Below are 20,685 nucleotides of genomic sequence, written 5' to 3'. Positions count from 1 at the left end.
GTCTGGGCTGGGAAGTGCCAGTGAGAGAGAAACACCGGTGTCCACCTCAGCTGTGTGAGTGTGCAGGGTGGGGGCACACAGCAGTGTCCTCGCACAGCTAGGCCTCCTGGCAGAGCCATGAAGCACCAGCAGAGCAGGACCTGCTCTGTGCCCATGTGTGCTGGGCACCCCGGGAAAGCTGCCCCGGGGTCATCGTCACACAGCAGCCAAGAACAACCACCATTGCCAGCACTGGCCTCCCACCCCAGCTCAGAGGGGTTGTTTGTGCCTCCACGGAGGGACACCGAGTGACCAGGTCACAAGTCCGTCTTGGCATCGTACAGACGAGTCGTAAGCATGCACATGGTGTGCGTGTGGTGGGAGGAACCTGAGTGAGCACAAATGCCCACAGCTGTTCCTGGGGACACCATGAAGGTGCGTGGGACACACAGTGTCCCCAGGTCACTTGACTTAGAGAGTAACGTCCCCTGGGAAACCACCTGCATGCAGCACTGGGGTGGGCTTCCTTGAACCCAGGTCCCCGTGTCCATTCCTCCTGCCTTGGGGCACCTCAGGCGAGTGCAGAGCAGGGCGATACAGCGCAGGGCTGAGGTGCCTCCCAGCCTCCTGACATGGCAACAGGAGCCCAGCGAGACACTGTGACTGCTGCCATGCACTGCCTCTGCGTCTGCAAGGGAAGGACTCGTGTCTCTGAACACCCCGTGTGCATGAGGAGTGCATGAGGACAGACAGCTCAGGTGTGGGCACCTCACAGGGCCAAACCTGCTGAACCTTGTCAAACCACTGTTGAATCCACTTTGTTAAATTCCAGCCAACTTATGGAACTCTGTCAAATTATTGGTTTACCTCAACACAACATATTGCTGCTTCTCTCTTTTGAGTAAGGTGCATTCCACTGATCTGCAATACATAAACCGTCCTGGGCAAGGAAAGTTTTGGGAGCAGGCATGGGATTTTGTGCAAGACACAATTTTTCATATTTTTTTAATGCTCTTGCCTTACATATGTTAATTAATATATTCCCTTCCTTTGAAATAAAAAAAATGAAGACAAGGAAATAATCTAAAGAAAAGAAAATATGTCAATACACTTCTCATTTTTTACAATTCCTCCTAGTTTTGTTTTCTTTTAATATTCTGGTCTTTCATGGGATTTGGTGTTCTTTTTCCTTTTTTGCAAAGGAACTTGTTTTCCAGAACTGGGGTTACTTGTAGGACACGAATGCCTTCAGTCTCAGGGACACAGAAGCTCCGTGCCATTGTAGATGCCCTGGGACCCCTTGCCCAGCCTCCACCTGCAGCTCCCCAGGGGCTCTGGTCTCCCACAGCTCCTCTCTGACAGCTGCCAGTCCCAGGCAAGCCCCTCAGCTACACTGGGGCCCCTACAAGTGGCCGTGGGTGGTTTTGGTCAGACAGCTGAGATCTGCCTGGAAAGGTGAACAACGGGTTTAGACATTCAAAGAGATGTCAGCACATTTTTATCAGCTGAAACATCTGAGGGGAGAGGAGAGGGATGCAAGGAGCCAGCTGCATGTGGGACAGGGGCAGGTCAGTGCTGGTTCAGCCAAACCCTGTGCCTGATCATTTTATTACAGAGGTGTGATGAGAGAGTGTCCTCTGACCCAGGGTTAGACATCCCTTTTATACAGGTGAGACAGAGCAAGTTTATTCCTCAGTAGAAGTCAGACGAATTTAAACATTTATTTAGGAACATTAGAGACAGAGAATATACAAACCGATAACACTGACATTAATGATACACAAAAAACCCCAAAATACTGGCCTGCTCTTGGATACCCAGGGAGTCACTTGTGAAGAGAGATAGGAGGTTTATCATGACTGAAAAACTTCCATGAAATCACTTTCCTAATGGCCTCCTTGAGCTCCTGGTTCCTCATGCTGTAGATGAGGGGGTTCACTGCTGGAGGCACCACCGATACAGAACTGCCACCACCAGGTCCAGGGATGGGGAGGAGATGGAGGGGGGTTTAAGGTAGGCAAACATTCCAGTGCTGATAAACAAGGACACCGTGGCCAGGTGAGGGAGGCACGTGGAAAAGGCTTTGTGCCGTCCCTGCTCAGAGGGGATCCTCAGCACGGCCCTGAAGATCTGCACATAGGACAGCACAATGAAAACAAACCACCCAAATGCTAGACAGACACTAACCACGAGAAGCCCAGCCTCCTTGAGATAGTCTGAGTCTGAGCAGGAGAGCTTGAGGATCTGGGGAACTTCACAGAAGAACTGGTCCAGGGCATTACCCTGGCAGAGTGGTATAGAAAATGTATTGGCCGTGTGCAGCACAGCATTGAGAAACTCAGTGCCCCAGGCAGCTGCTGCCATGTGGACACAAGCTCTGCTGCCCAGGAGGGTCCCGTAGTGCAGGGGTTGGCAGATGGCAACATCGCGGTCATAGGCCATGACAGTGAGAAGGGAAAACTCTGCTGGCATTAGAAAGAAAAAGAAAAAGACCTGAGCAGCACATCCTGTGTAGGAGATGGCCCTGGTGTCCCAGAGGGAATTGGCCATGGCTTTAGGGAGAGTGGTGGAGATGAAGCCCAGGTCGAGGAGGGAGAGGTTGAGGAGGAAGAAGTACATGGGGGTGTGGAGGTGGTGGTCGCAGGCTATGGCAGTGATGATGAGGCCATTGGCCAGGAGAGCAGCCAGGTAGATGCCCAGGAAGAGCCAGAAGTGCAAGAGCTGCAGCTCCCGTGTGTCTGCAAACACCAGGAGGAGGAAATGGCTGATGGAGCTGCCATTAGATATCTTTCTCCTCTGGGCACAGGGACCTGTCCAAGGAGGAAAAGTCAGTGAAAAGTTAGGGTACACTTTTGTTAGGAAGAGCCCATGTCATTTCCCACAGAATTCCCCCTACCCGAGCTGAAAGAGGAACGAGTCAGCTCATTCCCCAACCCTATAGACCCTCTCCATATTTCATAGAACCCCCCCAAACTGCCTCTCCACTTTCAGGAAGACCTTTTACAGGTCCCATTGGTGAGCTCTGGTTGGTGCTGGCTGAGGCTGCCCCAGGGAGCAGGGGGCTCTGCAGGAGCCAGCCCTGCCCTACAGCCATAGGTCCATAGGAACACAGGCTGATCTGGGATTAAATCCACTTGGGATATCTAAGAGATTTTTCAGCTTTGTTGCTCCCATTTCACCTAACTGCAGAGCAGATTTGAGGAGATTTTGTTTTTCCTGTTTAAGTTGTCCCACTACACCTGAGGAGTGTTTTTCAGGCAGAAATCCCTGGCATTTCTGCTGCACTCCAAGTGAAACCTTGTGCATCCCGAGAGGCAAAGGGACTGTCCCCTAGTGATGAGTGAGGAGAGCCGGTCAGTCCATCAGCCCTGGTCTCAGCTGCCCTGTGCTGGCACCTCTTTGAGCTGCAGGATGATCGCACCCGGACGTTCCCCCCAAAAGGAGCTGGGCCCTGCTGAGAGCAGAGGAATCCATTTCCCAAGTGCACATCTCCAACCCCCTCAGCCTGTCTCACTCTACCTGAGCAGGATGTCAGCCCTCCCCTCCCAGCCAGGAACACAGAGGGCTCTCTGCAGCTGTCCGCAGGCAGCCACCCAGCAGCGTTTTCATGGCCTTAGCACTGAGGGGTCTTCTCCATGGGGCTCCTAGAGACCACCGGGATGCCATGGGAGAGCTGTGCCCTGGGGGAGGGCAGCCTGCAGCCCAGCAAGACCCCCTCAGGGAAAGAAGCAAATGTCCTAAAGACGGGGTGTCCTGAAGGGAGAATGGGGTCATTTGTATCCCCTGCAGCCCGGGCATTAGGCAGGGACTTGGACACTTCATTCCCATGGACGCGTCTGCATGGCAGGACCCACAGGGCTGGTCTCTGAGCTGCGTCTGAACCCCACCCCCCCATCCCAGCAAACCTGGTGATACGATCAAGGGGAGCAGAGACAGGAGGGGAAACCCAGAGAAATGCCACAGCGCTGCTGCCGATGGAGGCACTCGGGTATTTGGTAATGTCCGCTCCTCAGGGGTCAGGCTGCCGAGAAGGTGACCTTCAGGGCAGAGGCTCCGCTGGGTGGGAGAGCAGAGCAGGGGGTTTCTCCGGGGAAGGTGCCTGCACTGCAGGGGATGGCAGGGAGGTGCCCCAACCCCCCTTCCACAGCATTTCTGGGAACAGCTGCCTCTCGCTCCCTGCCCATGTCTCTGCTGCCTGGAGCTGTCCCTGCCAGGAGCTGTTCCTCTGTGCTCAGGTCTCCTCCCTGCCTGTGCTCACAGAGCCCATGCCACCGGCTGTGTGCTCAGCTCTGCCCTGCAGACCCCTCCTGGCAGCCGGGCACTGCCCAGGGGCACCTCTGTGTGCAGGGGCTAAGGAGCAGCTCAGACAAGTCCTACTGGGAACTGGGCTCTCAGTGCCTTCTCCAGAGCACAAAAAGAAATTCCCATCTCCCCCTGCCCTCCCCGCTGACAAAGAGGAGATATATGAAAGCACAGACTCCTTCCTTTCAGGTGAATGCTGCCTTGATGTCCTTCTTCACAAGTCCCCTCAGAAACTGCCTGGGGGAGGTCTGGAGCTGTGAGCAGCCCTCACCCATGCAGAACCCTCTCTGCAGCAGAAGGACCCTGCCTTGTGCTGATGGGGGTGACTCCTGCCACCCACAGATTCTCCCTGCAGCTCTGTGGGGAGCTCCCCGGGCAGGAAGAGAGCTGACCCTGGCAGGTGGCAGAGTCCTTGCCCCAGCACAAATTCCCCTGGGGTGCAGGGTCCCTGTTTGGAAGGACAGCTATGGGCATCCCTTCACAGCACTGCAGCCATCCCCAGGAGAAGGCAGCCATCATGCCCTGTCCCTCTGATGATGAAGCAGGGAATCCCTGCTCTGAAGCATGTCCTTCTCTACACTAGGCAACTGCCAGAGTCCTCCTGAAAGAACCTACAGGCTGTGGGATGTTTGAGTTGCAGGAGAACCCTCCAGGACACTCATCTGCGTCATCCTGCATCCAGAGACTTACTGCATAGAGGGCTTTGAAGATTTCTCCTCCAGTGAGCTCTCAGCATCCTCCCACCCAAGACTGCCTTTAACCTCTCCCTGCCTCACGCAGAGGCAGCACATTGTCCTCTTGCACACAAAAATCGTCCCAGAAGATCTCACAAGCTGTGGGATGTACCAGCTTGAAGAGGTCCCTCCAGCAACCACAGCTGCTTTTCCCTGCAGACACAGACTTACCACGTAGGGGGCTGTGAAGAGTTCTCTTTGAATCAGCTCTCAGCATCCTCTCACCCCAGGCTGCCTTTAACCTCTCTTCTCCTCCCTCCTCTCCCCTCGATGCCTGCAGGCAGTGCCCTCAGCCCTGCTGCGCTTTGCAGAGGAGCTGCTCCTGGCCAGAGATGTCTCTCTGCAGTGCTGCCCGCTTGCCATGAGCTCCCTCCATCCCAGGAGCCTGGAGCAGCTCAGCAGCAGAGGACCAGCCCAGGGCGACACTTTCTCTGCCCTCCCACACTCCCTGCAGATGGCCCTGGGGCTCCAGGGCTGAAGCTTCTCAAAGGCATCAGGGTCTCTCCTGGGGAGCGCAGGCTGACGCAGACTGAAGTCATCACTGACTGTCCCTCTCTGAGCAGGGGAGAGATGGATTTCAGAAGTGGGATTTTTCCTCCCGTGGCATGGTGGTCTATGAGAGGTTGAAATGTTCCCTTCCCTTAACCCCTCTCCCTGTCCCATGGCCAGGCAGGTCACCGCAGCAGTGACAGGCAGGGATCATTTCCCCCCACGCAGGGCAGGGATTCAGCGGTGTCCATCAGGTCTCTCCTCTCTGGTGAGTAGTCTGGAGACTGGAGTGGGCTTCAGCTCTCCCCCACACACCCCACAGACCCACAGGAGGTGGGATTCCTCTTGCCTCAGCTCAGTGTGCACACCGTCCATGAGTCACTACAGAGACAAAGGACTGGCCATTTTTTCGCTCTGCAATGTCTAAAGCCAGCCGGATGGCTTTCACCTCTGCAAACTGACTCAATTCACCTTCTCCTTCAGCTGTTTCTGTGACTCATCGTGTAGGACTCCACCCAGCAGCCTTCCACCTCAGATTTGCTCCCACAATATTATGACAGGGCGCATCTGCACACAGGGCATACTGCTTCTCATTTTCTGGTGGTTTATGACATGGTGTGTCCTCTTCAGCACGTGTCACGTCCTCTTCTGGCAACACTACAAAGTTTTGGCCTTCTGGCCAGTCCATGGTCACTTCCAAGATTCCTGAGCAGTTGAGGTTTCCCATTCGAGCCTGTTGTGTTATTAGCACAACCCCTTTACTCCACATAGCATCAGTTTCATTATGCAGAGAGGGTTCCCTCCCTTTGAACATCCAGCCCAGTGCAGGCAATCGAGGTGCCAAGATGGGTTGTGCTTCAGTACCAACTCCTTCTGAAGTGGCTCAAAGCCCTTCATATGCTGCCAATATCTTTTTTTCAGTTGGAGTGCAGTGGGCCTCGGATCCTCCATATCCCTGGCTCCAAAAACCCAGGGGTCGACCTCGAGTCTCTTCAGATGCTTTCTGCCAGAGGCTTCAGGTGGGGCCGTGGTCCCTGGCTGTGCTGTAAAGCATGTTTTTCACTTCTCCTCCGGTCTAGACTGGCCCAATGGCTATCACACGAACTATCTCTTGTCTAATTTGTTCAAAGGCTTGTTGCTGCTCAGGACCCATTCAAAGCTGTTCTTCTCCTGGGTCACTTGACAGAGAGGGCTTATGATCAGAATATAACCTGGAATGTGCCTTCTCCAAAAACCCACAACACCTGGGAAAGCTTGTGTTTCTCTTTTGTTAGGTGGTGGCAACAAACCTGTTATTTTATGGATCACATCCATTGGGCTATAACGATGCCCATCTTCATATTTTGTTCCTAAATCCTGGACCTCCTGTGCAGGTCCTTTGCTCTTCCTTTATTGTATGGCAAAACCAGCTCTCAGAAGAATCTAGATCCCTCTTTTCCCTTTCTCAAACACTTCCTTTTCTGTCTTGCCCCACACAATGACGTCATCAATACACTGCAAGTGCTCAGGAGCTTCACCCTCTTCCAGTGCAGTCTGGATCAGCACATGGCCAATGGTACCTGCTGTTCTTGAACCCACAGCAACCCCCCAACAGAAGGATCCTCTGAGGGACCTGGCAAGCTAATGGCTAAACATCTTCTCTGTACTCAAGGCAGCTATACCAAAAGCCCATTGGTACCCTGTTGGGTCTTTGAAGTACCCTCTCTGGAGGTGGTCTACGCCAAGGATGCTTCTGGACCAGTCCCAACGGGGTGCTTTTGCCACTCTTTCCCAGTTAGGCTTTCCTCAGCCTCCAACACAGACAGTTCTTGGGATCCTTCCGTCACTCCAGAAATACAAATGGGTTCTGCCCCTTTGTCATCCAATGGCATTAGAGTACATGTGCACCGGTGTCCCCAGAGCTTTATACTCCCATGGGGCTGATGTGTCAGGCCATCCATCCCATACGGCCCAGTAAACTCGGTTGTCCCTTTCCTCTGCCCTGCTGGAGACAGGGCCCCTTTATTCCTGGTCAGCGTATTCATTCCTTGGGTTTTGTCACTGCAAAGCAGAAGTTCCTTCATCGGGGTTGAAAGTAAGATCAGCCCTTCTACTCTGCCCAACAGAACCTGGAGCAGTAGTTTCCCTGGGTGGATGTCTTTTGGCTGGTTCTTTGTCTGGCAGTTCCAGTACCCAAGCTTCTAGTCTCCAGGTAGGTTCACCATCCCACGTCCTCATGCCCTCCCCCTGGTCACGCAGATAGAACCACAGGGTGACATGTGGTGTGTGCCAATGCTACCCTGTCCCTTGAACAGAAAAAGGCTGACTCTTAAATTGAAACCTTGGTGTTTGTGAGAGAGGAAGACATCCGTTTTTAAATGCAGGGACAATTGCTAGGACAGTTTCTCCACAGCTGAGAAGCAGGCCCGTAGGGAGGAAGCGAGATTCTTTTTCAGTTCCTGGAGGGTGCTGGCTGATCCATCCACAGTTGGTGGATACAAATCACGTCACAGCATATTTAAACAAGTCAAAAAGTTTAAAAAACATTTTTTTAAAAAAAAGTTTTTAAAAAATTTAAGCAGTCAAAATGAACATCTTCCAGGTGACTGCCTGCTCTTTGGGCAATTTCCAAAGCAAATATTCCAATAAGTGGCCTTCAGTCTTTTCACAACTGATCCACAACAGGTCTCTTATTTATAGTTAGTGTCCCGTAAAGATACAGCCATATCCATAATCCTTAAAAATGACATATAACGTCAGTGAAGAATCCGAGCCATGTACAGTTCTCGTGAACCACTTCTCGGTCTACTTTTATTTCTTTGAAGCCGCGACAGCAGCCCGTATCATCATGGGAACAAAACCAGTGACACCTTGGTTTCACTGAAACTCGGGCAAACCCCCCACTGCCTTCAAAACCTATACCAGATTTTTACCACCAGCCTTTGATTCCCACCTTGTGCCTCATAAGAATGAACTATCCTCAGACCCTCATAGCCAGAGGACTAAAACAGAGCACTATTTCAGTTTCAGACATGTGACATGGACTGCTGGATGGTTTGGGAAGTGAATGGTGATGGGGAAGCACAGCGTGGTCGCTTGAATTACTGTGGCACATAACAAACAGGGGATGACCTTACAGAGGAACGTGCCAGCCTGACAAAGGATTTGTGGATCTGCTATCATAATGGTGATGTCCCATGGACTCAGTACAGGCAAGGAGTCCAGTGCATTCAATGCTGCTGTTGCTGAGTGCGGCTAGTGGATTTGCTGGTCATTACACATGGTTACTTCTGACCCTCAGCTACCGAGGGCAGAGACAAGTAAATACATGCTGCATCTCCTGACTGAGACCTTACTGGCCCTATCTCCTGCCAGTGCTAGCTCACACCACCAGTAAAAATGCTGGTCTTCTCATCATGCAGAAATAAATAAATAAATAACTATCCGTCCTGTTATCTATCTCTTCTGATAGCTGTGGGCATCTACGGGGAGGCAAAACAGGGGTGCCTGAGCTCGTTGATCCGGAATATGCCCGTCTTCATTACGAGTATGTCCCTGCTAACAGAGGTGCCAGCTATTCCCTCTGCTCTTTGGGGCACGTGCATCCTTGAAGAGAGCAGTGATGGCAGATGGTGTGAGTGTCACAACTGGAAGGAATGGGTGCATTGATGCCAGATTGCTGGAGAAGGTCTTGCTTGGCTTGTGCGAGCCAGGCCAGCAGCTTCCCCCAGCAGCTCTCCCCACTCAGAGGGCAGAGCTGAACCACTTGCGTACAATGCCACAGTGCTCCTGCCCCACACTGGTGAGGGGATGCTGCCCAGGGCCCCCAGGATGGTGATGTCTGGGTCAGGGGTGCTGTGAAGGAACCCCCCCTGGAAAGCCAGGGAGAGCTGCAGGGCAGGCAGGGGGGCAGAGGGAAAGGGACACAGCGCCCCTGGGGAGACAGCTCCATCACCCAGGCTGCTCTAAGCTCCACTCCTGCAGGACTCCCCTGCCACCAGGCTTTCCCGAAGGACAGTGACACCCCGGCTGTCAGGCTGCTCCCCCGGGACTGCCCCCACCTCTGGGCTCCAGCCTGTCCCCAGGGGCGACCCAGGCGTGCAGGGTGCCCCAGGACCTGCTCTTCCCCGGTCCCTCAGCACTGCCCTCCTCTGTGGGCTCTGCCCGCTGCCAGGACTGGAGGGACCCCAGGTGTCCAGGCTGCTTTACCTCCCCCAGACTCCCCCTGATCAGGCACTCTCGTGAAGCACCACGATTGCTGAAAGGGTTCCTTGTCCAACGGGTCCAGGGCAAACACGGCTTATCAGAGATGCTGTGGGGACAAACATCCCTCCTCTTGCCAGGGGAGCTCTGTCTCCGTGATTAGCTCCGAGTCACTGCCTGGAGACAAGTGCGCACTTCATCGTGTCCCTCTGGATGGCCACATCCTGCTCAGGGACAGCGCTGTCCTGGGTCAAGGACAAGGGCATTGAAGGGACACTTCATGGGGACAAGGGCCTTTGGTGAGCTGCGACCAAGTCCCAGCCAGGGCCAGGGCTGGAGCCAGAGCCTTCTTGGGAACGGGGTCACAGGGACCCACTGTCCGGGGGCAGCTCTGCAGAGTGGGACCCATGTTGTCTGGCAGGGCATGGTGGCCCCAGGCAGTGGCAGGTGGAGGGCCAGGGCAGGGGATATTCCCCTCTGGCCTCTGCTCCGGGGAGGCCGTGCCTGGGGACTGGCCCAGTTTGGGGGCTGCAGTGCAAGGGAAATGGCGGGGGGGCTGGAGCTGGGCACTGCGACCACCTCAGCACTGCCCCCGAACTGAGCCATCGTCTCCCAGTGCCCAACATTCATCAGTGCTGCCCATTGCCTCCAGCAACTGAAGATCCCAGTCACCTGGCTGTGCCCATTGCCCATGTCCCCAGTTGTCCTCTCACCTCCCAGTGTTCCCTAATCCTGGAGTCCACGATGCCCCAAGAAGAGGGATCAGTCCCAGCCCCCATTTTACCCAAGGGGCTGGAGAGGGGTCAGAGACAATCCTGCTTAGAGACCCCTGGTTTGAGGCTGGCGTCATCTCTGGGGGAGTCCTGGAGGGAACGACTGGCCTGAAAAGTGAGGAGCACTGGGAGATGGCAGTGCTGGGAGGTGAGGGGCACTGGGAGATGGGGGATCTGGCTTTGGAGAGCTGTGGGAGGAAGGTTTTGTGTTAGAGCAGTGGGTTGTCACCGTAAGGCTGTCAGAGGCGCACTGCCCACCCCCCTCGCCACCCGCAGATGCCTGGGCCCTTCCCTGTGCACCTGCCCCATGCCGGAAGCTGGACTGATGCCGAGGAAAGGGGCTGGATCAGAGGCGGAGGCAGGGGTGACTCTGTGCCAGGCTGGGCTGGTTGCCAGGGCTGGTGTCTCTGCCAAGCCTGGTGTCTCGGCCAAGTCTGGCTTTGCCCCGGGAGCTCTCAGGTTGGGGAGGGGCAAGGAGGAGTCCTGAGAGGGATAAATCTGCCCCTCACCTTCTCCAGCTTCACCCAGGACTCACCACACTGCAGAGGAAGATGAAGGTTGCAGTGCTCAGCGTGGCCCTGCTCTTCACCATCCTGCTGTGCACCCCGGGAGATGCTCAGGTGAGTCCCCAATGCCACGGGGAGGGGCTCAAGGCTGGGGATGGGTCATGGCTGCAGGACATCAGCTCTCCTGCAGCACAAAATTGTAGTGGAGAGCCCAAAACCCCTTGACTTGGCCTCTCCCCTTCCCAAGCAAGGAGCTCCTCCAGGCTCCCCTGCACCTCCAGCCCTGGCCAAGACAGCTTTCTCCTTTCACCTGTGTCCCACCCACAGCCCCACCAAGGTCCAATTCAGACCACCCCTTTGCTCATCTTCCCTAGGTTCTCTTGGATGGAAGCGGAAGTAATAGCCTGGATGTAAGTAGTGGGGTGGACTTGGAGGGTCTCCAGTCTGGGGAAGTGGAGGGCACCTTGGTCCTCCCATCCCTTGCTGGGACCGGGGACATGCCAGTGACCAGTGAGGTCTCATGGTCTCTCTGCAGGTGGGGTTAGTCAAAGACGGGCAAGTGAAGAGGGCTGAGGTGGGTACCATGAATTCTGCTGGCCCCAGACTCTCCCCTCCATGGCCACGACACTCCAGGGCATCCCAGTGTGCCCCAGTACAGCCCAGTGCACCCCAGAGAACACCCCTGCACCCCAGTGTTTTCCCAGAGAGGTCCCCTTCCCCAGGGCCCCCACTGCATTCCCATCCATCCCATTACAACCCAGTACACCCCAGGATGCCCCAGTACTCAGCCACGCACCCAGGTGGGCCCCTTCCCCAGGGCCCCCACTGCTTCCTGGGCACCACCACACAAACTCCTGTACCCCATTTTTCCCCAGAGCCACCTTCCCCAAGGACCCCATTGCTTTCCCCTGCCTCCCAGTACACCCCAGTGCACCCAAGCGTGTCCCTAACCCTCCCTTTCTCCCCAGCCCCATCTGGCTGACGCATTGGAGAGGCTTTTGCGCCAGAAACGCCTGGTTGCCTCTCTTGATGGCATAGTGTCTCCAGCCCCACAAAGGATCCTGGGCCCCGGAGGATGCCTGAGCCCTTTGGGGTGGGCAGAATGTGGGTATGGGAGAGGGAAGCAGAGGAGACTGTCCATGACCCATGCCCCAGGGTAGGCTGGACACAGCTGCCCCCCTGCCTTTCCTTCTACCTAGTGGGGCTCTACAGACCCAGAGGGTCACCGTGCAGACCAGGTAGGGGCTCTGGTGCCATACAGACACCCAGGCCCACTGTGAGGGCTGAGTAGGGCTCTGGGGGATTTAGGGGCATCCCTCTGGGTGCCATATTGATCTCAGGAGAGCCAAGTGCTGTCCTGGGTGTACTGGGGGCTCCAATTCCCTTCTCCTTCCCCAGGTCTCTGCAGACAGAGATGGTGGGGGCAAGGCCCCTCTCATTGTCCCAGCTGACACTGGGGGTCACATTCTGGGCTCTGTCTTTCAGGACTGGAACTGGTGGTGACAGCCCTGTCCTGTCCTTCCCCTCCAGAGGCATGAGGAGATGGTCATCCCTGGATGACCCCCCCCTACCCCCTGGGAGCCCTGGGCCATTTCCTTCCAATGATCAATAAACCCCTTCAGCAAAGCTATGCTCTCGTGTGTGTCTGTGTGTCCGAGTCTCTATGTCCCCTCTCCTCTGCCAGTGCCCCGGGTCCTCTCTGGCTGCACCACCACCATGAGCAGAGTGGCTGAGGGAGCCCGGACGCCTGAGGTGTCTCTGCAAAGGAGATCCCCTTCCCACCCACCACGTGGCCCCAGATAAGGGCAGATTAGGGCAAACTGGAGTGTCCCTCCAGGAGGCTGGGAGAGGCAAGGGGCAGACGGTGACAGCCCTTGGGGCACGCGGTGCTTTGGAGGCACAGTGGGAAACAGGTTCTTACCAGGGCTCCAGTGAGCACCATCCCCCACATTGCACAATGGGGTGTCGGGGCAGGAGAGGAGCACGGACAGGCAGCCCAGAGCCCCGGGTCCTCTGCCCCACTCTGGGAGGGGTGGTGGTTCCCTGCCCCATGGACTCAGCCCTCCTGGCTTCACAGGAGATTTCAGAGCCCCATGCTGGGCCCATGTGCCTTCCTGGACCCCCAGCCCCACACCCTTGTTGGGGACACCCCCCATCACAGACCAGGAAGGCAGGTCATGGGCTCCAGACACTGGACAGATGTCTGATGACACCAATGGCACAGCTACAGGAGGTAGCTTCTCTCTATTGTTAGCGCCATCAGATCTCCGATATACAGCGTTTCTGTAAAACTCAGATGCTAGAGTTATAACATGCTAGTTTGTGAAATACTGTACATTTCATTTCCAGAAAGTACACACAAGAAAACACCTACCTTCTTAGCTCAATTGTCACAGCTCTACTAAACAACACACACTCGCAGGCAATCTGGTACGAGATCTTTGTTGAGCTGAACTTCAGACCGCCAATGTAAACGTAAGCATTTTCTTCAGTGAGTCTCCATGTACTGGTGCTGTTTTCCAGCTTGGTATATCCAGCGCTCCGTGCTGCTTTTAGTGAATGTATCTGCTCTACCCATACGTGCATTGCCCAATATTAGTTTTCTTATCAAGCTTTTCTCCATTCTTATGTGCTCCTGTACATGAAATCATTTTTTTTCAGGGATTTCTTTAACCTGTCTCCTGTCACGTGCCAGCTTTGTTTCTGGAGCCATTAGAGCCCTCCACATGCTTCTGATCCACAGAGATTCCAAGAGATCCTCGACCTCACTCACCTTGTGAGTCAGTTAGAAGCAGCTGCTTCACAGTTCCAAGGTTACGGTGCTAAGCTTTCTATCTCTGCTGTAGGAGTGTCCAATTTGGGGATCTTTTGGAACAGAGAAGAAATAGGTGGAGTTCTGGAGTCCGTGTCTCTGGAACTGTTCAGACAGCTTCCATTGGAAGAAGTCTTTTTGCACTGAAGCCCACTAGCATTTTGACTAACATCTGGCAGGCTTTGCTGATGCAACAGTTAAAAAAAATAACGACACCTTCAAGTAATTACAAAAGCAAAAAAAAATACTGCCAGACGAGCCACATTTTTATTATACCTTCTTTCTTTTCTGTCAGGTTTCTGCAGGCAAAAAATGGTGCAGATGTTTTCTCTTCACATGAGCTGCCTCAATCTTCGTGCCTTCCTTTAGTATGCTTAGGTTATTAGCCTGCCTGTAAACTAATACGAAATTTAGTGTTGCAGCTCTTTTTTTTTGCCACAATGTTGAATTACAGCGCCACGGGATGTCCTGTACAGGACAAGCATTAGTACAGATATCAGTGCAAGTCGGAGGAAGTCACCCCACCTGGCCTGAAACTCGGGCAAGAGTTGTGATGCATTTTCCTGGGCTTTTCTCATATCCCAAAGCACGAGGTAAAAAGGTTGGGTCTTCCTGCATTTACTCATGTTGTGTGAGCACAGCTCAGGCGGGTACCATGCATAAACTCTTCCTCAGTGCAAACCAACGTTTAAAGGAGTCCACCGTTCAGAACTCTTTCTGCAAAAATACTGTCAACAGGCAACACCAACTTCTTTTAGAGCCTGATCCAGTTAATTGCCACTTGCAAAGTGCAGCAACTGACAAGCGTTTTGGACAAGCGTATCTACAGGCAGTACATGGACATCTCCTGGCTTCACATCGGACTGTCCACTTCATGAAACACAGCTCCTTCATGAGTGTGTTTACTATGATCTGCAGAACTGTTACTTCACCTAGGGTATATGGTGTATGACTGTAGTACACACACACTTTTGGTTCCAGATGGACTTCCTTTGACAAAGTGTCAAAATAGTCTGTTTTTAAAGCTCATCTTCTCTATGTTGCTCGCTATAGAAAGAGCTGAGAGCTAATACCAGAGGGAAGCACAACTCACTGTGCGAAGCTACTTCCATGAGAACAAAAAAAATGAAAGCCTACAAGCCTAGAGGAAAATACAGGCTTACCTCTGTCTGTGAATGACCGTATAGCGTACATGAAATCAATGTTAATGCTTCCTGCATTTTTGGCTTTCTTAAAGACAATGCCAAGAACCCACATTGTCACATAGCCTCTCCTAGCCGTTCCACAGCACGGCTGTTTACTTCCAAGTGCAACGAGGTCTTGACCTAATTTGCCTTGCCTTGTTCATAGGCATTGTCAGCTTCCCCGTCACAAGTAAAAATATTCATAATTAGTATTTCCCTTCTTATGATATCATTTCCGTAACAAATACAGAAGGAAAGCCTATGTTTAATAGCTTTGCATTACATCTAAATCAAAACAGCAACTTCCTACATCTTTTCCCTATTGCATTGTACAACCTGCGCTTGAGAAAGTTTGCACAAAACAAGAATGGCTTTTAGAGCTTGCTAGCATTCGAGATCTTTCCAGTGCACAGAAGGCCACCATCTGCCTTTCACTGCCCCATTCTCCTGACAGAGGCGATAACTGGAGAGTGACATCAAGGACAACGTCCGTTGGATCTATCAGATATTACTAATATCCAATTCTTTTAGTCAACACTAGATATGTTTCAGTTGTCTGCATGTATTACTGAAAATTGGATCTCCCAACTTCAAAGGTGAGGAAAATGGCACTTGGAGAGTTTTACCGAAAGAGTGATTATGTCCAAAAGAATCTGTCCCCCTTTTGGAATTTAAGAGAAATGAATGAAAATCTTATTTCTCTCTCAAGTGTAGCAGACTGCCAGGCATATACCAAGAAGGGCTGTTAAGAGAGAAAGGAGCACACATGGCATACTACCTCTTCATCCATCAGCCTTCTGTTGAAATGAGAATGGGGGAGAGATGGGGGAAATGGATGGGGGAGAGAATCAGAAGAGTCACAGTGAGAAAACCCGTGGGCTGAGATAAAGACAGTTCAATAAGTAAAGCAAAAGCCACACGTGCAAGCAAAGCAAAGCAAGGAATTCATTCCTCACTTCCCATGGGCAGGCAGGTGTTCAGCCATCTCCAGGAAAGCAGGGCTCCATCATGCGTAACGGTGACTTGGGAAGACAAACACCATCACTCTAAACGCCACCACCCCCCTGTCCTTCCTCTTCCCCAAGCCCTTTATAAGCTGAGCATGATGTCATATGGTATGGAATGTCTCTTTGGTCAGTTGGGTCAGCTGTCCCGGCTGTGTCCCCTCCCAAATCCTTGTGCACCCCCAGCCATCCCACTGGAGGGGCGGTGTGGGGAGCAGAAAAGGCCTTGACTCTGTGTAAGCCCTGCTCAGCAACAAAAACATCTCTGTGTAACAAAAACATCTCCATATTATCAACATTGTTTCCAGCACAAATCCCAAACACAGCCCCACACTGGCTGCTGGGAAGACAATTAACTCTGTCTCAGCTGAAACCAGGACAGCTCATGATCCAGCCTCTGGTCCACAGCAGCAGCCAGACTGACCCTGACCGAGTGGAGATTTTTCCAGCAGTGGCCAGAAGGGTGGTCGGGGCCTGGAGCACGTTATGTCCAAGGAGAGGCCGAGAGAGCTGCCCTGTTTTGAGAAATCCCTCAGAGCCAAACACTGGAGCCAGGGCCCTGGGGGAGATGGTGGGATCTCAGCCAGTGGAGATATTCCAAATTTGTTGAGACAAGGCCCTGAGCACCTGATCAGGAGCTGTCTGAGGAGGGGTTTGGACTGGAGCCCAATGAAATGATTGTCCTTTTTCAAATAGTCTTTCTGTGTGCCAGCCTTTCTGCAACACTGACAGCTCCCACCCAGCTGAAATCACTTTGGGAGATGATGGTTCCCCTTTTGTACCTAGAAGAACCATAGCCTGAGGACATCCCCCAAGGCTCACACGTGCAGCCAGCACAGCCTGAGGCACTCATCCCCAGGGAAGCATTCCTGGGCTGGTGCTCAGAACCTGCTGTGGGCTGAGGACCATCACAGCCCATCGCCAAGGGCAGTGTGTCCAGGATCTCCTGGGACTGTGCAGGCAGGCTATGGTGACCAGCTCCAGTAGAGACACCCACGGCAGGTCCCGGCATGGGCTCAGAGCAGGGCACATGGAGACACCCAGCAGCCAGCACAGAGGCACTGTGGCAATGCCTATAGGCTGACAGTGGGCTGAAGAGTGTGGGGCAAGAAGAGGAGACCTCCTCAGCTGGGCTGGCCAAGCCCTGCTGCCCAACATGGCCCCCCGGCCCTGCAGTGCAGGCACTAGATAGAGCAGGGTGCGTTCTTGGGGTGGGGAAACGTCTCCAGCAGCACAGTCCCCGTGGCAGCCCTCCATGCCTCCACCCGCAGCAGCCCTCCATTTGGCAGGCCCCCACCAGTACCTGCCTCTGCACAACCTCGGACGTGTCCCATGCGGGTGTCAGCAGTCAGCCGTGCGGTGGGATCTGCAGGGTGTGGGACAGAAGAGAGACGGCACCGGGCTGGCCGTGCCCCAGGACAGGCACTGAGCCCAGCAGGAGGACGGAGCTGGCCCCACAACAAAGGTCCCTCCCCAGGGCTGGGTGTATGGCCAGAGAGGGAAATGGACGATGCGTGGGGCGGTTTCTCCCAATTGCCCTGGGGCAGCTTCCCCAGCGTGTCCAGGGAACATGGCACAGAGCAGCTCCTCTCTCCTGCACCTGTGATGACTTGCTTCCTTCTCGAGGAGATCAGGCTCTGCTCCACAGGCCCACTGGAGCGGGTCCTCCCCCTGGATGGTCACACAGCTCCGATAACGTCAGGCTGTTCCTGTCTTGGGCACTTTCCAGTCCAGCCCATCCCCTCCCCGGCTCTCCCCCACCTTCCCTGCCCTCTCCCCAGCGCAGCCCAGCAGAGCAGCCCAGTCTGGGCTGGCAGTCTGGGCTGCTGCAGAGCTCTGGGCACTCAGCCCACAGCCCCAGCCCCTCGGAAGGGCACAGCAGCTGCTGGGAGGCAGAGGGGGGGCTCAGCCTCCCCATCGGCCCCAGGCCTGCAGCTGGCCCCAAGTGCCAGCGCAGGCCACTCCCTCTCGGCCTCTCCTGCATTGACGCTGCAGGGGATCCCCAGCCCTGACCGCCTTTGCCCCACTCTGCCTCCCCGCCAGCCCTGCTCCCCAGGACACCAGCAGAGTCCTGGCCCTGCGGCTCCTCAGGCACCTCCTGCATCTCTCCACTCTCCTGCCCTGTGCCTGCTGCATCTTCACGGACTCCCACAGCACTGCAGAGTCTTTCTTTGTGGGTACCTGGAGTGAGTGCTCTGCCCTGGGGGGACTTCATCTCAGGGTCTTTCACCTTCTGAGTCTCCATTCACTTCACACCCCAGAGTACCTGCAGTGTCCCCATCATCTCCTGACCACGCCTGATTCCTTTCCACATGGACGGACCTCTGCCATCAGCCCCGTCATACCTGTGACAGCCTGAGGAAGGGGACTGGGAGCTTGTGCACCATTTCCAATGCCCCTGGACACCAAGACGAGAGCCTTCAGCTAAGTGCTTGGTGTCTAACAGTGATACCATGAGATTATTTCCCCAAAGAGAAGGAGAAAACCAGGCGGAAGAGACTTGGAAAGTCCAATTCCTCTGGCTTGTTCTTAGCCACAACTGTATCAAGGAGAGCCCAGGCTGCAGGCACCTCCCTCAGGAGATCCCCTTTTATTGCAGAGAGGCTATTAGGAAGGCAAAAGGAGACACATGGTTCTTCAAGGATCAGACACAACAGGACAGAGCCTCAAAAGAAGTGCTATGAACCCAAGCAATTACCTCTAACAATGATTAGCAGAGAAAAAAAAAAAAACAACAGAGTACTGGCCTAAAATATGTTCTGCGAACTCTTCAGAGAAGGGGAGACAAATTACTGTTGGTGGTGCAAGGTCCATTGGATTAGTTTCCTCAGGGCCTCCTTGAGCTCCTGGTTCCTCATGCTGTAGATGAGGGGGTTCACTGCTGGAGGCACCACCGAGTACAGAACTGCCACCACCAGGTCCAGGCATGGGGAGGAGATGGAGGGGGGCTTCAGGTAGGCAAAAAATGAGGTGCTGATGAACAGGGAGACGACAGCCAGGTGAGGGAGGCACATGGAAAAGGCTTTGTGCCGTCCCTGCTCAGAGGGGATCCTCAGCACAGCCCTGAAGATCTCCACATAAGACAGCACAATGAAAACAAAACACAGTAAAAGTAAACAGGCACCAACCACAATAAGCCCAACTTCCCTGAGGTAGTAATGTGGGCAGGAGAGCTTGAGGATCTGGGGGATTTCACAGAAGAACTGGTCCAGAGCATTACCCTGGCAGAGTGGTATAGAAAATGTATTGGCCGTGTGCAGCACAGCATAGAGAAACCCAGTGCCCCAGGCAGCTGCTGCCATGTGGACACAAGCTCTGCTGCCCAGGAGGGTCCCATAGTGCAGGGGTTTGCAGATGGCAACGTAGCGGTCATAGGCCATGACAGTGAGGAGAGAATAGTCTGCTGAGATCAGAAAGAAAAAGAAAAAGACCTGAGCAGCACATCCTGTGTAGGAGATGGCCCTGGTGTCCCAGAGTGAGTTGGCCATGGCTTTAGGGAGAGTGGTGGAGATGAAGCCCAGGTCGAGGAGGGAGAGGTTGAGGAGGAAGAAGTACATGGGGGTGTGGAGGTGGTGGTCGCAGGCTATGGCAGTGATGATGAGGCCATTGCCCAGGAGAGCAGCCAGGTAGATGCCCAGGAAGAGCCAGAAGTGCAAGAGCTGCAGCTCCCGTGTGTCTGCGAATGCCAGGAGGAGGAACTCATTCATGGAGCTGTTGTCAAACATTTGTTCCCTCTGCACATGAGGGCCTGTCCATGTGTGAAAAGGAAGTGAAGAATTAGGACAGACACCTCTGAGCAGAACCTATTGCATTCGTCACAGTAAGCCACCACAAATGTCCTCTGTCTCTCTTCATGCAGATCCCAGCATGATCCTTGGTTTGTGCTGGCTGAGGGTGCAATGCAGAGCAGGGGCCTCTTCTGTGGGCTCCAGACGAGTCAGTCCTGCTGTGCAGCAACAGGCAGAGAGGAAACAGCAGTGATCACAGGTTAAATCTACCCCAGATATAAAAGAGATTTGACCCTTGTCACTCCCAATTCACCTAAATGCAGAACAGAACTGTGGGGGTTTGTTTTGTTGATTTTGCTCCCATTACCCCTTTCCCACCTGAGGAGGAGGCTGAGGTGAGTGAGGGGACTTTATCAGGTTCCCTGAAGAGGTGTTGACCAATGGCTGTAATGCTGTCAGTGTCTCACACTGTGGTGCTACCCTGAGAGCTCCATGACCATATTTCTGCACCACCACCACAAGAAACTGGAAAAGCACAGGCTCCAGAAATCACCTTTCCTTCCATGTAGCCCCTGCCTTGATGTGCTTCTTGGAAAGTCCCCCGGGACATGTGCTGGGAGTGATCTGGAGCTGTGAGCAGCCATGACCCACACAGCACCCTCTCAAGAGCAGAAGGACCCTGCCCTGCCCTTCCAGGGGGTCGCTCCTTCCACCCACAGCTTCTCCCTGCAGTGCCCTGGGCAGCTCCCCGGGCAGGCTGAGTGCTGACCCTGGCAGGCGGCAGAGTCCCTGCCCCGGCACACAGCCCCTGGGCTGCAGGGACCCTGCTCTGAAGGACACAACTGGGCACCCCTTGCTGCACACCCACCCTCACACCCTGCAGCCGACCCCAGGACAAGGCAGCTGTCATGCTCTGTCCCTCTGACGGTGCTGCAGGGAACCCTGCGCTGGAGGATGCCCTTACCTTCTACTCCGGAGAAAGGTCCTATAGG

At 54.1% G+C, this 20,685-nt stretch overlaps 1 protein-coding gene and 1 pseudogene across 1 annotated transcript; both read right to left on the bottom strand.

Annotated features, from left to right (window-relative positions):
- Window positions 1–1,804: 1,804 nt before the first annotated feature.
- On the bottom strand, window positions 1,805–15,034 carry LOC129196971 (olfactory receptor 14J1-like; annotated as a pseudogene).
- A 3,720-nt stretch (window positions 15,035–18,754) lies between these two features.
- On the bottom strand, window positions 18,755–19,690 carry LOC129197004 (olfactory receptor 14A16-like). The gene has a single exon (XM_054804971.1). It carries the CDS (start codon window positions 19,688–19,690, stop codon window positions 18,755–18,757), a length of 936 nt encoding a protein of 311 aa, XP_054660946.1.
- Between the last annotated feature and the right edge of the window lie 995 nt (window positions 19,691–20,685).

This window comes from Grus americana, chromosome 27, assembly GCF_028858705.1.
Source record: "Grus americana isolate bGruAme1 chromosome 27, bGruAme1.mat, whole genome shotgun sequence".
NCBI classification, from domain to species: Eukaryota; Metazoa; Chordata; class Aves; order Gruiformes; family Gruidae; genus Grus; species Grus americana.
This window is presented reverse-complemented; position numbering and strand designations above follow the sequence as displayed.